Genomic DNA, 14,711 nt, shown 5'->3' on the forward strand with positions numbered 1-14,711 from the left:
CATGGTTCCAATTTAAACAGATTTACTCTGTACTCTACTAGCTTCCAAACTGGTCTTCTAACCTATGCCTTAGTTTGGTCATTCTCATTCTGAACTCCCAGAATGCACCTGAGTTCCCATGTTGTGATGTCTCAGAGGGCTCTAGGATCCCTTGGGAGTGATGACTCTTAGGCTCAAAGAGGGCCCTCTCCCATTGGCTGTGCACATGAATGCTGTTCTTCATAGAAAAAGAAGAAACTGAATTAAAAAAAAAAAAATTCCCAGAATGGAAAGACCACAGGGCTTAGCGTTCCAGTAAATTCAGGTTCCCATCTTAGCTCTGTTATTTACTCCTTGTTTGACCTTGAAAAGTTATATAACAACATGAGGCTCAGTTTTCTCATCAGTAAAGTGGAAATATTAATATGAAGAAGCTTCAAAAATTCGTGGAAATTCCATTATTTTTCAAGTTTCTTTTTCCCTGAAATTTTTGAAGCCCCCTTGTATGGTTTCACTCTCATATCATCAAAAGGGCATCAGTCATTTATCTGTGAAGAAGACATTATTATGTCCCAGACCCTCCTGCAAACAGGGAAATAAAGCAATTGAGAGTACATGTAAGGTTCTTTCCTTCTGTGTTTTGAGGAATAAGGACATGCGTCCATGAAAGTCATATATAAACAATTTCATGCATTAAAAGCACAAAAACAAAGTGAAATCATAAAGGTGTATGCTGTGGGGACAGAAAGCTTTATCGAGAGAGGACTGGAGAAGATTCTATAAAGAAGGAAATTCTGAATTAAGACCTGGATGAAATAAAGATATCAGCTTTACAAACGAAGCTTTGGGGCATAGAAAGTCCCTGGCAGAATGAAAAGCAGATGCAAAGTCCTGGGGGCACAGAAGGAGTTTGGTGTATTTGTAGAACAAAGGCCAGTTTATGAAGGTAAGTCAAAAAGTATTGCTATAAAATTCTAGAAACCTTCATTGACCAAATATCAAAATGTGAAGCTATTGTTTCTTGACATTACTTCCATCAAGTTTATACACTTCTGGATGTGTTTTTTCCATTTCTTTAATACTTTCCTGGACTCCTGGTGTGTCTCTGTAGGATCAGCACTGCACTGCAAACCACAAGGTCAGCAGTTCAAACCCATCAGCTGCTCCTTGGAAACCCTATACAGACTTGCTATGAGTCAGAACCAATTCAATAGCATCTAACAATCCTTCCCTAAAGAATTCTTTCCGAACTCTTTGATTTACATCACAGCAGCCATGGAATCATGGAAGGATTAAAGTTGTGTTCCTTTTCAATGTTCTTTGAGTCTGGGGAACAAAATGAAGGGGAGGAATAAGGTTTTCCAACAAAATTTTCATTGGACAGCCCTTGCTATCTTTGAAGAATGAAGAGGTGCATTGTCACGATTGGAAAAAATTCCTCAGGGCAACTTTCCTGGCCTTTTTTGCACCAATACAAATTTCAACTAAACACATACACACACAATCTTCTTCATAATCAGCATCCAAGACTATTCTTTGTCCTTCAAAAAAATTTTATCAAGATGACCTCTTTGCTTTGAAATGGCAACAAACAGCCACCATGACTTTCTAAGCTGACTCCTCGGCCTTGAATTTAAGTGGCCCCACAAACCCCATCCTAAGTCACTGTTTTGATTGGACCTTTATTTTTTTATGGCACCCTAAAGAAAATGAGACAAGTATACTACTGAGAGAACCTGTCTGCAGCCATCTAGTGATCACAGACATGGTTAAACAAGTTTTGCTTGGAATAAACCCATGTATGTATGAATTCAAACACTAGTAGCAATACTTTTTTACTTACCCTCCCACATATTAGAAAATGTTTTGGAAACTGGGAAGCTTTATGAGAAGGTGGTCTTTCTACTCTGGTACTTTCTGTTACGAAAGGAAAATATTCCCTGATCATGATTAGGCAGTTAATTAGACCAGCATTCCCCAGAGTTTCCCATAGAAAGTTCATGTGAGTTACCTGAAAAAAAGTTCAAAACCAAATGGTTTGGGGGCATTGGAGAAATGAGATCAATCAGCTTTCTTTACTATAAGACTTCTCAGAACCATAAATATTCTAATGCACATTGAAACTTTCTAGAAGGGACTAAACCCACACACTGGCATTGAGTGGATTTCAACCTGACCTTGTACGGGGTCTCCGAAGCTGTAAATCTTTAGGGAAGTACAAAGCCTCAACTTTCTCCTGGAAGGGACTAAGGTGCACATAGTTTTCCCAATGTTTTTCATGAGGTGTTTTTTAGGACTAGTGAACAACACACACTTGGGGGAGGGAGGCATTTCTGAATTTTCTGAACTGTCTGCACTTGGCTCAAATATAGGAAGCAAATGGAGAAGGGAAATACTGCATTTTTCACATATAAAGTACATTTCACATGTAGGAAATTAACATGCAAGGGGGTTACAGAGTTTGCAAAACAAAACACCATATAATGCATGTCTTGTTCACCAAAAAAAATATGATAATATGTACCAGGTGTTGGCCACCACATCTTACCTAAATCACCGCACTGTATGTCATCCTCACAGTAACACCTAGAGCTGTTATTATTGGTTCCATTTTCAAGAGGAGGACACTAGGGCTGAGACCTGAAATTGTTTGCCCTGAATCACTGGATTGAACACCAATGCTGATGCATCTTTCTGTCCCCTAATGCCCTGTTCTTTTCTTTGCTGGTGGAAAAAGAGTTGTGTGAATCCACTGCCCCAAACTGATAATCATTACCCACCTGCCCCTCCCAAATAACTTTCTGACACAGCCCTGTTATTTCTGAAAGACGAAAACAAAAAAATCAAAACAAGGAAAACAAAACAAAATAAAAGTCTTTAGCTTCTGAGAAAAGATTGAGAAGGATTTAGTACAAGTTATGGTCAGTCAACTAAAAAGAAGAAAAGAAGAAATAAAGTAAGGTACGTCTCTGTTGATTGAAGGGATGGGAGAAGAGGCATGGATGAATCAAATTTTTACACCTGGCTGAAGGTGGAGACCCCCCTGAAAGCCAAACTAATAAAATATTTAAGTATTTTCTTTTCTTCTACTTTTAAAAATAATATCTACATGTAGACTCAGTTTCCTTGGAGGTAGTTCTTTCTGAGATCTGACTGCCAACCCCCAACCACTGCCTTCAATGCCATTTCAAATGGACTCTAGTCATGTATAAGAAAGAGTAAAGGGGCAGTACCTGAATCAGGGAAAGCGCCCTTATTGTGCAGTGGCTGAGTGCTAGCTACTAACAGAAAGCTTGGTGGCTTGAACCCATCAGAAGCTCTGCAAAAGAAAGGTGCAGTGATGTGCTTCTGTAAAGACATTTTTTGGTTAAGTGCTGTTGAGTCAGTTCTGACTCATAGAGACCCTATATAGAGTTTCCAAGCAGCAGCTGGTGGGTTTGAACTGCCAAGCTTGTGGTTTGCAGTCTAGTGCTGATCCTACAGCACCAGTACAGCCTTGGAAACTGTATGGGGCAGTTCTACTATCCTATGTTGTTGTTAAGTGCCGTAGAGTCGATTCCAACCCACAGTGACCCTGTATAGGGTTTCCAAAGAGTAGCCGGTGAGCTAGAACCACCAACCTTGCAGTTCAAATGACTTTGCAGCCTGACGCATTAGCCCACAGTGCCACAACTATCCTATGGAGTTCCTACGAGTCTAAGAGACTTAGTGGCAACAGCTTTATTGCTGTCCTTGTTTTTACTTGAACATGGATAAAAGGCTGGTGAGGGCTCTTCTCTTGGTCTGCCCCTTGACTCATAGCTTGAACTCCTGTGGTCTGCAACTTAGCTACGATTATGCCATGTGGAAGGAGAGATAATAACAGACAGGTTGTTTATAAATCATTCTGGGTTGCTTAGATGGGGACAACAAAAAAGACAGCATGTTCCATGCTGGAAAATGAAGGGAAAAAATGCTGTTGGCATTAACACGGAAAGATCACTTGAGAAGTGAGATTGAGAGTTACCAAAGCAAGAGTTCATTTACTGTTTGGAAAGAAGGCTTCTGGGGAAGTGATCTGAAAAAGGTTCTTCTATCATTTAGGAGCCAAAAGTGTGATGGGACAGTTTGGACAAGATTCTGTAGCATAGGATGCAAGCTCACCAGCTTCAGGGACCAGGCAGACCACCTGCAATGTAAGGTGGGCAGAGTGGAATGTGTCCAGTTGGAGCACATCTGTCTAGCCAACACATCAGCTGGAAAACCAGCCAGCCAGGGGTGGCCTAGTGGGACAGGGGAATCGAGTGTTTTCAAATATCCTGATTAAGACGAGGAAGTATTTTGCTTTTCACTATGAACTCTGTTGATGTTTAAATGCTGGCAACCAATTAAAGAAAATAATTAGTGAGGCCAAACAAACCCAAAGGGTTTGTGGTCTAATCTGGTATATCGAACCCCAATTTTGAAACCTCATGTGAAGAGGAGAGAGCTTTGCTCTGGAAGTCCTGAGAATGGAATTCAAATGTTGGTTTTGCCCCCTGACTTGATGAGTGACATTAGGTAATTCACTTCTCTTGTTTGCCTGGACCTCACATGAGGATGCAAGAAGTAGGGGATCTCTTAGCACCCTCCAAGATTTCATGTGTCACAGTTTTATGAAGATAAGATATCCGAAGTCTATAAATTCAGAGCCCTTTGGATGGGAAGAAATGGAGTGTACTAGCTCCAGATATTGACAAGGATAATAGAGCAACAAGAACTTGGATAGACTGCTAACACAGTGTGAGGCGAATAGCATCCTGGCTAGCAGTATAACATCCAGGCAGTCTCCAGTACAGTTGAAGATGCACATATACTTTGACCCTACAATTCCATGTGCAGGCACATCCCTCAGATCAGAGACTGACAATGACATGCTCATAGTGAGGTACTTATACTGTTGAAGTTTCATGGGCAGCATAAATATCCTACATTCTGGGCTACAAATTGCCTCCATTTTCCCTAAAGTATCACACACATATTGTCCTTTTCTATGGATGGCATGACATCAATGATTTTGGGAGGTAGCCCTAGACAAGCATCCAGATACATACAAGATACACACAGGAAGGGTCCTGGCAATGAGGCAAAGGATAAATTCCTCTATGTTCATGCAGTAGAATATCCACATCTGACCTCCTATCATGGCACAGATTCCAGGAGTGCTGGTACACCCCCCCCCCAAGTCATAGATGAAGTGTACCCAGCTGAAGGAGTTAATCTCGCCACACAGGGATGTCGATTCCTCCTAAATCTGGCCTGCTAAATGTTAACTTACTGCCTTTCTGATAATTGCCTTTCTGGATGGGATAGCAAGCAAAAAGTGAGAATGGTTTGAGGTAGCGGAAAAAAGAGAATGTAAAAAATAAAAGGCGTGGAAGAAACAGAAAAAAAGCAAGCAAGGAAGCAATAAAGGAAGGGAGGGAGGGAAGAGAAAATAGGAAGAGGGGAAGAAAATTAATTTTCCAAGCACATGGCTCATTGAATTTTATAATGAACTGTTTAATTGTTGTTTAGAGCCACCAGGGTGAATTGAGGTGATATGAGAGAGAGAGAGAGAAACACTGGAATCTCAATATTAGAGGGCTGTTGCTTTTCTTATTGAAGAACCTCTTAACCTCCCCAGCACCATCACTATCACTGTGCCCCTCCCCCCCACCCCACCTTAGCCCCTCTTCCCATCTCTGTGTTGAGCTGGAATTTGGCTAGATTTCCACTACTGGACCTCTCCTTTGAAACCTGAGCCTGTTTTCTTGTGCCTCTGAATTCCTACCAAGTACTGCTCAGGGACCAGAGACCCTGGAATCTAGGTCAGAACACGCGACACACCACCTGAACTGATTTTGGTCTAGCAATGTTTCTCCCAAGGCAGCTCACTAGGAATCACACTGCTCTTAGAAGAGGAGACAAGAAGTGAGGGAGGAGGAGAGGAGGAGGAGATGGAGGGAAGGCAGTGGAGAAGAAAGAAGGAGAAAAAGTAAGGAAGAGAATGGTGGGGGCCCAGAAAGGGAAAGGTAGGAGAGGCAAGAATAAGGGGTGTGGGTGGGAGGAGGAGGGGAGCAGCAGTACCCTCCACTACTTTCGAAACAGCTGGAGGTAAACCAAGACCTTTCTAATATAACCATCTCTACTGTGTGCTGTAAAATGGGATGTTATTTACCTTGGTGTCTGAGAATGAAGAAAAATAATCCTGGCTTTCACTGTTACTTATTTTCCTGTCCTTTCCTCTTGGTTTGTTTGTTTTCATACATTTGCACGTTTGCACAGTCCTGCCTGTTTGAGCAAATGTCTCTTCAAGAGCAGCTGCTGGTGTTTCCCAGTGGTATTCAGGGCAGCCAGTCCTAGCCTGGTCCAAGCTCAAGGTCAAACCAACCAAAGCCCAGAGCTATCATACGTCACCTCTCTCAGAGCTTCACCAACTAAAGGCTCACCTGTGAGCAGTCATGAAAATTCTTCCTCTCTCCTAGGTATGCCTAGCTCAGGAAGGTTTTTAGGGTCAGACAAAATGGGACTTTGTCTCTCTACCTAAGGAGCTCTGGTAGCGTAGAGATTACGAGTAAGGCTGCTAACCTGAAGGTCGGCAGCTTGAAACCACCAGCGGTTCTGAGGAAGAAAGATGTGTTCTGCTCCTGTAAAGATTTACAGCCGCAGAAACCCTGTGCAGGGTCACTATGAGTTGGAACCGACTCCACTATACTTAACAACAACAACCTGGGGTACCTAAACTCCGTCACTCTGCTTCTCTGAGCCATACCACAGGGTCAGCTATGGCAATGAATAAGATGCTCCTTATCAGAGACAACTGCTGGTTCCTTCGTCTTTCCTCCCACCCCTCCTAGCTGGGGGGAACCACAGACAGAATCGAAAAGAACCAAGTAGAGCATTCAATCCAACATCATCCTTGAGAAACAGAAGTAACTGACTCACAGTCACCCAACAAATCAGATAGGGCGACACTTTGGCCAATTCAGCGTTCCTCCCACAGCGAGTAAAGACCTGAATATAACTTACCAATGGACATATTTCAGAGATAAAACCCTTCCTAGTGTTTACTAAGGACACCAGAGCTATTAAAATCGAATTAAAAATTCAAAGAAGACAGTGCTCTTCTCAGTCAACTTGTGGATAGCTGGGAGGGCTACTGAAGAATCGAAAAATATTGAAGAAAAGTTCTGATGGATTTCCATTTTCCATTGACAATTGTTTCCCTGGGTTCTAAGAATTAACTTCTTTTTATAGAGCCCAGAGACTCAGGGATAGAAAATCCCTCTTGGAGTAAAATACAACAATGAGTGATATTTAAGGAGCTCTTTTTTTGCCTTGGAATGATTGCAACAGACTTTGCACAACAGAGGCCAGAGACAGTGGGTACAAAACAATGTGGGTTTTGCAACCACCTTTTGTGTCCTCGGTGGTAGCAGAGACATGGGAAAATCTGCTGCCCCCTGTCCCAATGCCTCTTTCTTCTACTTGCTCCCAGGTGCAAAGGGCAGAGTTGAATTGCCTTTCAAATGGTCTTAATCTGAGGGGAGACCATGACCATGTCTTCATTTTTCTGAGTCTCCTTAAACAAACATGCAAGATGCTGTGCAAGCTTGGACCAGTCCTTACACTTTCTGAGGCCTGGAATCATAGACATAACACTTTGGATGGACTAGATGATGTCTGAGGTTTCTTCCAACTCTAACTTTAAGAACTACACCTAGAACTTTGTGTAGAAAAGCAGCACCATTGTCATCAGAAAGCAGGTATAAATAATCCTTAGTGATCCCAAAGATATATTTTCATGGTATCTAGCAGTTTGCAAGAGCACTCTCCTATCCAGTGGGGCAGTCAGCCCTCAGCATCACACTGTGAGATAGGTAGTCCCCCCCCAAAAAAAACCTGGGACTTGGAAAAGTGAGATGTCTTGTCCAAGGCTATGAAATTAGATAGCGGCAATGTGAAGATGAAAACTTAGAGTAGAGCGAAGTGCTAAGGAACATATTCTTTCTGGAAGGCAACACTGCATGTTAGCATTAAGCTAGGTAAATGAACCCAAGTTAGAGACACAAACTTAGAGACACAAAGCACTGATGGAGCATGACGTACATTCAAATTTAGTAAGACAGGCCTCTAGATCACTGAAGGACTCCTAGGAACTAGGTTTGGAGAAAACATAGATTTCACTCTTCGCAGAAATACACGGTGAATTGGGATGAAACAAGTACTAGTCTTTTCCTTCCCCACATCACTATGAAGATTATGTCTCCTGCCTGTGCCACTGAAGAAGCAGGGTAGTGTAGTATTTCAGCCCCTAAAGACAGTGCATCCATCTACTTAGTTAAGATGAGAACAGTGAGGCCCAGAGATGGAGAACTGATGTTCCCAGGATAATCTTGCAAGACACTGAGACTCTCAGCTCTGAGACTCAACTCCAGGTCTTGGAGGATGTCTATCCATCACACATCCCTGTTGCCCCTCTGATTCTTGAAATCTGGAAGCTTGTGGGCTTACAAGCTCAAAGGCAGAGCTGGCCAGAGGCAGGAGGACAGAGAAAGGAGAAACACACAGACTTTTTCCAGCAACACAAATGCTATCCGGATTTTGGATAGGCTACGAAATGGCCCAGGACAAGGAGGCCCTGGGTCCCTGATGGGATGCCTTACCTCTGCTCAGCAGGGCTGTAGGTCTCCCCTCTCTGGCAGCTGCTCAGGGTGACAGGGTCAAAGTTGTCGAAGGAGCGGAGGGCCACCCCCGAGATGGCGACCAGGGGCGAGCTGAAGCTCACACGCACCGCCTGGCTGTGGTAGAAGGGCTGGCTGAGGTCATGGACCACGGGGATAATCAGGGGATTGTTCCTGCAGCTCAGGACATGGAAGCCTGTCAGAGGAGACAGAGGGGCCGAGGGGCCAGGCTCATTACTCAAGACCAGTCACACCCTCCCCAACGGGCCCTTCCCGAAGCCCCCAGACCCTTTCATGTCATTGCACAAAAGCACCATTGGGGTAGCCAGTGGGGATTTTGAGTTTGATTGAAAGTTTCTTTGTCTGGCTTTTCTTGATTCCAAATCTCTCCAATCCCCCAGCCTCCCTGCCCCCTAAGCTTTCCCTTCACCTAGTGCCCAGAGTCCCTCTGCCTCCCACAAATGGCCACCCCTCAGCCAAGCACCACTGCCCCTCACCTCCCGCATTGGGGCTTGAGGGTCTGAATTGCTAGTTTCCAGGCTGCGTGCCTGGTCAGTCATGAACAGGATGGAAATAATTCATAGCAACAGGTCTTTCTAGGGGTAGAAACCCTGATCACAGTTGTCAGTTGTGAGCTTCTCAGAAGCCCTTACAGCACGAGGACCCCTACACTCAGTCCACGGAGAAGAGACTAAGAATCCTTAAGAGAAAGGGGGCTTTCCCAGAGGAACACAGACTGGCAGTACAAAGTTGAAGCAGAATCCAAATTGGTCTCAACTCAAAATCTTAAAATTCTTTCTAGTACAGTCAACAGGTTCCTAGATTTCAAAAGAGAAGGGAGAGAGGCAGGGAGAAATGGACATAACAAATTGAGATTGTTGTTGTTAAGTGCTGCTGAGTTGATTCCAACTCATAGCGACCCTGTATAGGGTTCCCAGGGAGCAACTGGTGAGCTTGAACCGCCAACCTCGTGGTTCAAAGGGTCTTTGCAGTTCAGCTCATTAGCTCACAGTGCCATACCAGGTAGAGAGGAGGAAATGATGTGGTAAGCTGGAGTTAGTGCCAAGGACACCGTCTTTGGTGGTTTAAGTGGACCTCAGTGCAAATCCTTATTCAGGCACTCACTAATTATATGACTCTAGCAAGCCCAGAAGACTCAGTTTCTGCATCAGAGAATTGGGATCATCCTAACCAGGTCCTGGCAGACTTGCTATACGGGGCAAGTTGGCATGTGTGAAAGTGTGAAGCTAGAGGCCAGCAGGACCCTTCCTAAACTCTGAATGTTAGATCTATGAGCTTTCAATGGAACTGCTGGGATGCTGAGGATGGACAAGAGACACAGGCATCCTGAGGAGGGACAGCAGGGAAACATGGGAGCCTCAGGTATCAAGTAGCAGGATCCCAGGGGCTCCTGGGAAACCACACTCTCCCGACTCTACTGCAACAGCACAACTATGAAAATATTTGTTTCCACTTAGGGAAATTTCCCAAGAATCCAGATAGTCCAGAGGGATTTTCTTTCTCTTCCTCATTAATATGTTCCCTCTTGCCTTTAAAACTAACTAACTAAATAAACATAAAAACAAAATAGAACAACAACAACAACAACAAAAACAAACAAACAGAAAACCTTGCACCCTTGGCTTCTACCTGACCCTGAAATGACCTCTTGCCTGCTTGCTTCCTACAGCCTTTGAAATGAGCTCTCTGTGGAATGGTGCTGGCCCAGCTTTGAAGAGCGGGAGTGCTGATCGGCTATTTTAAACACCTGGAATGGCTGTCCAGAGCATTTCGGGGAATACTAGAAATGGGAGGGGAAAGAGGAATCTATTCATGCCAGGTCTTGTGCTTACAACATTACCAAACAATATCTCATTTAAATCTCGCACTGTCTGTGCCGACAACGCCCTGATCCCCATTGTGCATATAAGGGAATTGAGGCTCCAAGTGGTCATGTTCTCCTGGTAAGTGAGTGGTGGAGAAAGGATTCAAACCTTGGCATTCAGCCCCAGAGTCTGAACACTTTTCTTTTGGACCAAAGTGCATTTCGGCAGACAGACAGATGTGCAGGTATCAACTCTGGGCCTTGTTTCCCCACCTGGCCTGTTTTCAGGGCAGCTCCTTAACGGGCCTTTCACCTGCCTTCCCACCGTTGGTACTGGCCTTTTCTTATTACTCTCATTGTGAACGTCTCTGAAGGTTCTGCTGTCAGGCAGTTGCTTCTTTGGGGCATTCACAGGAGCCTCTCTGGTGTAAGAGTTTTGATTTTCAAAATCCTAGCCACTCGGTCCTGACTTGCTCTCTGCCCTGAGATCTCTCAATTCCTTCTTTGGGTCTCAGTGTACTGATCCATATGATAACAAACGGACCTGCTTCATCTCCTTGAGGATCATATGGAATGCCCGAGGTTAAAGGTTAAAGGTCTCTGTCAGAAGTAAGCGGTGACATGGGGCTCTGGTCTCCAGATCTACCAGATCCAGACTTCTCTGACTCTTCCACTGCATCCCAAATTGCAGACAACCAGAGTGCCAAATCAAGACAAAGCAAGAACAAGGAAAGGGGAGGACAAAGGAACTCATTCTAAGCTAATCTTCAAAACCACCCACAAAACAAAGAAGTAGATTCTCAGCGCAAGTCAAACCCAAAAGAGCATGCCTACCTAAGTCATGGCTTTGATCTTTGGTATCAATCAGCTGGACACTGATAGTCTCCTGCTTTTGGTCCCCATAATATGTCCCATCGGTCACCAGGTGAACAATAACAGCTGCAGCAACCATTGGCTGAGAAAAATATGCCTGAAATGCAGAAGACATAGGGGATCACTTAAGTGCTCAGAGGGAGTGTTGGGTAGTCACAGGGCAGGGGAGTTGAGGAGAATCTTCCATTTCAGAATTGAGCTACTCCTCAGGGGCCTGAGATGGGAATGAGGGGTCAGTGAGACCTCTCAGTTAAGAGCACAGACTCTGAGGGCAGAAATCTTACTTTACTCATGATTCTGCTCCTTCCTAACTGTGTGACATTGAGTCTGTGCATGCTTCTCTGGGCCTCAGTTTCTTTATCTCTCCATGGTTGATAAAAATAGTTCTATGACAGGATTATTGAAAGCCTATCACAAGATAATGGGAATAAAGTGTATGATCTAGAGCCTGACACGTTAAAACCACAATAAATCATACTTATTATTGATTATTTTTCTACCCTTGTCTCTGCATTGGACATTAAGCTACATAAATCCTGGCCCTTGCATTTCTAGGCACTGTGGAGTTCAAAATCAGTCAGAGGCTCACAAATGACATTTCCAAGGAATACACAATCATGAGTCAGGAAGATGCACTCACAAACAGCTATGTAAACAAGTGCTCACATGACAAGCAGATGACCCAACATGTGTAAGGAGAAAATAATCACTTCTGTCTTGAGTGGATTTCGCATGGCAACCCCATGTTTCCAAAAGAGGTCTCTTTTGGTGAGTAGCTGAATATGTAACTGTTTGTGCCACCTGTGGATTCCATGTTGTTAAATACCATCAAGTTGCTTCTGACTCATAGCCACCCTATCTATATAGGGTTTCCAAGGAGCGGCTGGTGGGTTTGAACCTGCAACTTTGCGGTTAGCAGTGCAGTGCTTATCTACAGCACCACACCTGACTCCATAAGCATCAGTACAAATGTCAAGAAGGAGAAGACAAGTTACAAAGTGTACTGAACAATGAATAGGAAGTTCCATGCAGACAAAAAGCATCAAAAATTTTTTTTGGTCAAAATTAGAGTGTGGATACCAAAGATCTGAGAGCATCGTACTGCTACGTTTTCTGTTCTCGTCTTTGTAATTAACACCCTAAGGAGGCAGATAAACCATCTTGAGGAATGGTCATGGAAGTTAGTGTTTCCTGAGGCCACTACTCTAAGATTATTGGCTTACCCGGAGCCAGAATGTGGTCGGAGCCAGCTGGGAGTATGGGTAGTTGATGGTGCAAGGGTACCAGGCATGCTGGGAAATGCCTTCGCTGAGATCTATCACCTTGGTTCGACACACCTGGAAACAGATAAAGACAAACAATAATACTTTGGAAGATCTCAGGAACTTTGTCAAATTCCATCCGACAAACTCTCACTCTCTACCTTGTCCCTGACAGGGATAAACAGAAGGACACATTCTAATGCAGAGCTGGTAATTCTCAAACCTCTTAGGAAAGGATAAATAAAATATTTTGGTGGTGGAGATGACAAAGGGAAAGTCTTCAGGGGACAAATCATGGAGGAGTTGGTATTTCAGTTGGATCTGAAAGTACAGGGTGGAGATGGGGGAAGAGCATTGCAGACAGAGGCCACAGAAACAAAGACCCAGAGGAAGGCAGAGATCCAGGATGCTAAGAGTGTTTAAAACTGCCTGGGATTGTGTGTTTAAGGAATGTGGCAGCAAAGATAAGTGGAGGGGTTGGATCTCACAGAGTCTTGCATCCCAAACCTAACAGTTTGGAACAATCTATAAATTGTGTTCAGATTTATTTTCTTGACAAAGTAGACTGTGAAAGTGTAAGCAATGGTTTTTCCATCACCAGAGAAAATCAGTTCCATCTCTTCATTTTTATACAAGGAGACTTCAAAAAGTTGGTGAAAAACTGGAATTACAAGATAATGGAATTTTCCCTCGGACTTTTGAAGCCTTCTCATACATATATGTATGTATATTTAGTCTTAATGGTAGATATACTAATAAGTGTTAAAAGAAACAGTAGGAATGTGTATAAAAGCAGAATTCATCACACTTCAGAGTTTGTTGTACGTCATCTCATTCATTGCTCCACTGATTCATTGAAATAATATTTATTGAGTATCCACTGTCCTCCAAGCCTGGGACTAAAGCGTGGACAAAGTAGATGCTGAGGAACTTATGGTCAGTGATGTGTGCATGTATTAATCAAGTAACCACATATGCACACATTATTGTAAACTGAGAAAAGAGAGGTGCTGGAAAAAAAGAAGAAGAGCACAAATTTGAGAGTCCAGAAATTTGGCAGAAAATTTGTCTCAAATCAGTACCTTTTCTCTGATCCCTGATGTGACTTCTTTTCTCAAAACCTCATGGTGAGTTGGGGTCACATTTTTGGGTCTCAGTTTACTCATCTAAATGTAGGACTGACCTGGAGAGCTCTAAGGATCTTTCAAACAATGGAAAAGTCTACTCATCTAAATGTAGGACTGACCTGGAGAGCTCTAAGGATCTTTTAAACAATGGAAAAAGTAAAAGAAAGGGAAATAATTTAATCTAAATCAGACAAAATAAACACACACACATCCGAATTAAAAAGGGAGAGGTCGGGAGGGTGGGAGAGAGACAGGGGAGAAGGAAGGAAGAAAGGAAGAAAAACAGATGAATGATTATATATAAGAATCAAGGATGCTCACGCTAGTGACATCTATAATAGCAAAAGGTAGGGGATATCTATAATTTCATCTTACATAAAATATGAAAAAACTCTGATAGGATTTTATCAGTAAGTTAAGATGAATAAACTAGATCTATATCCAGGGGACCGTTAAAAAACTTGAACAATTAGTTCAGTATGAGTCCTGGCTGGCCAATCAAAATGGAAGCCCTACTGGTGAGTTCATATATAATTGTTGTTGGTGGTGTTAAGTACCATGGAGTCGATTCTGACTCATAGCAACCCTGAACAGGGTTTTTGAGGCTGCAAATCTTTATGGGAACAGAAAGCCTCATCTTTTTCCCACAGAACAGCTGGTAGTTTCGAACTACCGACCTTGAGGTTAGCAGCCCGATTCGTAACCACTACGCTACCAGAGCTCCTTTCATAGATAATTAGCATGGAAAATTCTCAAAAACATAACACTGGGTGGGAAAAAAAAAAGTTGCAAATGGACAAGTTCAGTATGGTACAGTTTTCAAAAACTCACACAGAGCAAAACTATTGCACAGGGTTTCATGTAGAGTGTTGTTGTTGTTAAGTGCCATCGAGTCGGTTCCGACCCATAGCGACCCTGTACAGGGTTTCCGAGGGTGTAAATCTTTACGGGAGTAGAAAGC

General features: G+C 43.3%; 1 protein-coding gene across 1 annotated transcript in view; it reads right to left on the bottom strand.

Annotated features, from left to right (window-relative positions):
• The window catches only part of PAPPA (pregnancy-associated plasma protein A, pappalysin 1), a 302,780-nt gene that overhangs the window by 70,824 nt on the left and 217,245 nt on the right, over positions 1–14,711 (bottom strand). Inside the window, exons 11-13 of the mRNA XM_006865683.1 lie at positions 12,585–12,698; positions 11,323–11,458; positions 8,646–8,859 (exon numbers count right to left, since the gene is read on the bottom strand). Of these exons, the coding sequence (XP_006865745.1) occupies positions 8,646–8,859; positions 11,323–11,458; positions 12,585–12,698 (464 nt within the window). The remainder of the gene's footprint in view (positions 1–8,645; positions 8,860–11,322; positions 11,459–12,584; positions 12,699–14,711) is intronic.

The sequence above is a fragment of the Chrysochloris asiatica genome, unplaced genomic scaffold, assembly GCF_000296735.1.
Source record: "Chrysochloris asiatica unplaced genomic scaffold, ChrAsi1.0 scaffold00081, whole genome shotgun sequence".
Lineage (NCBI taxonomy): Eukaryota > Metazoa > Chordata > Mammalia > Afrosoricida > Chrysochloridae > Chrysochloris > Chrysochloris asiatica.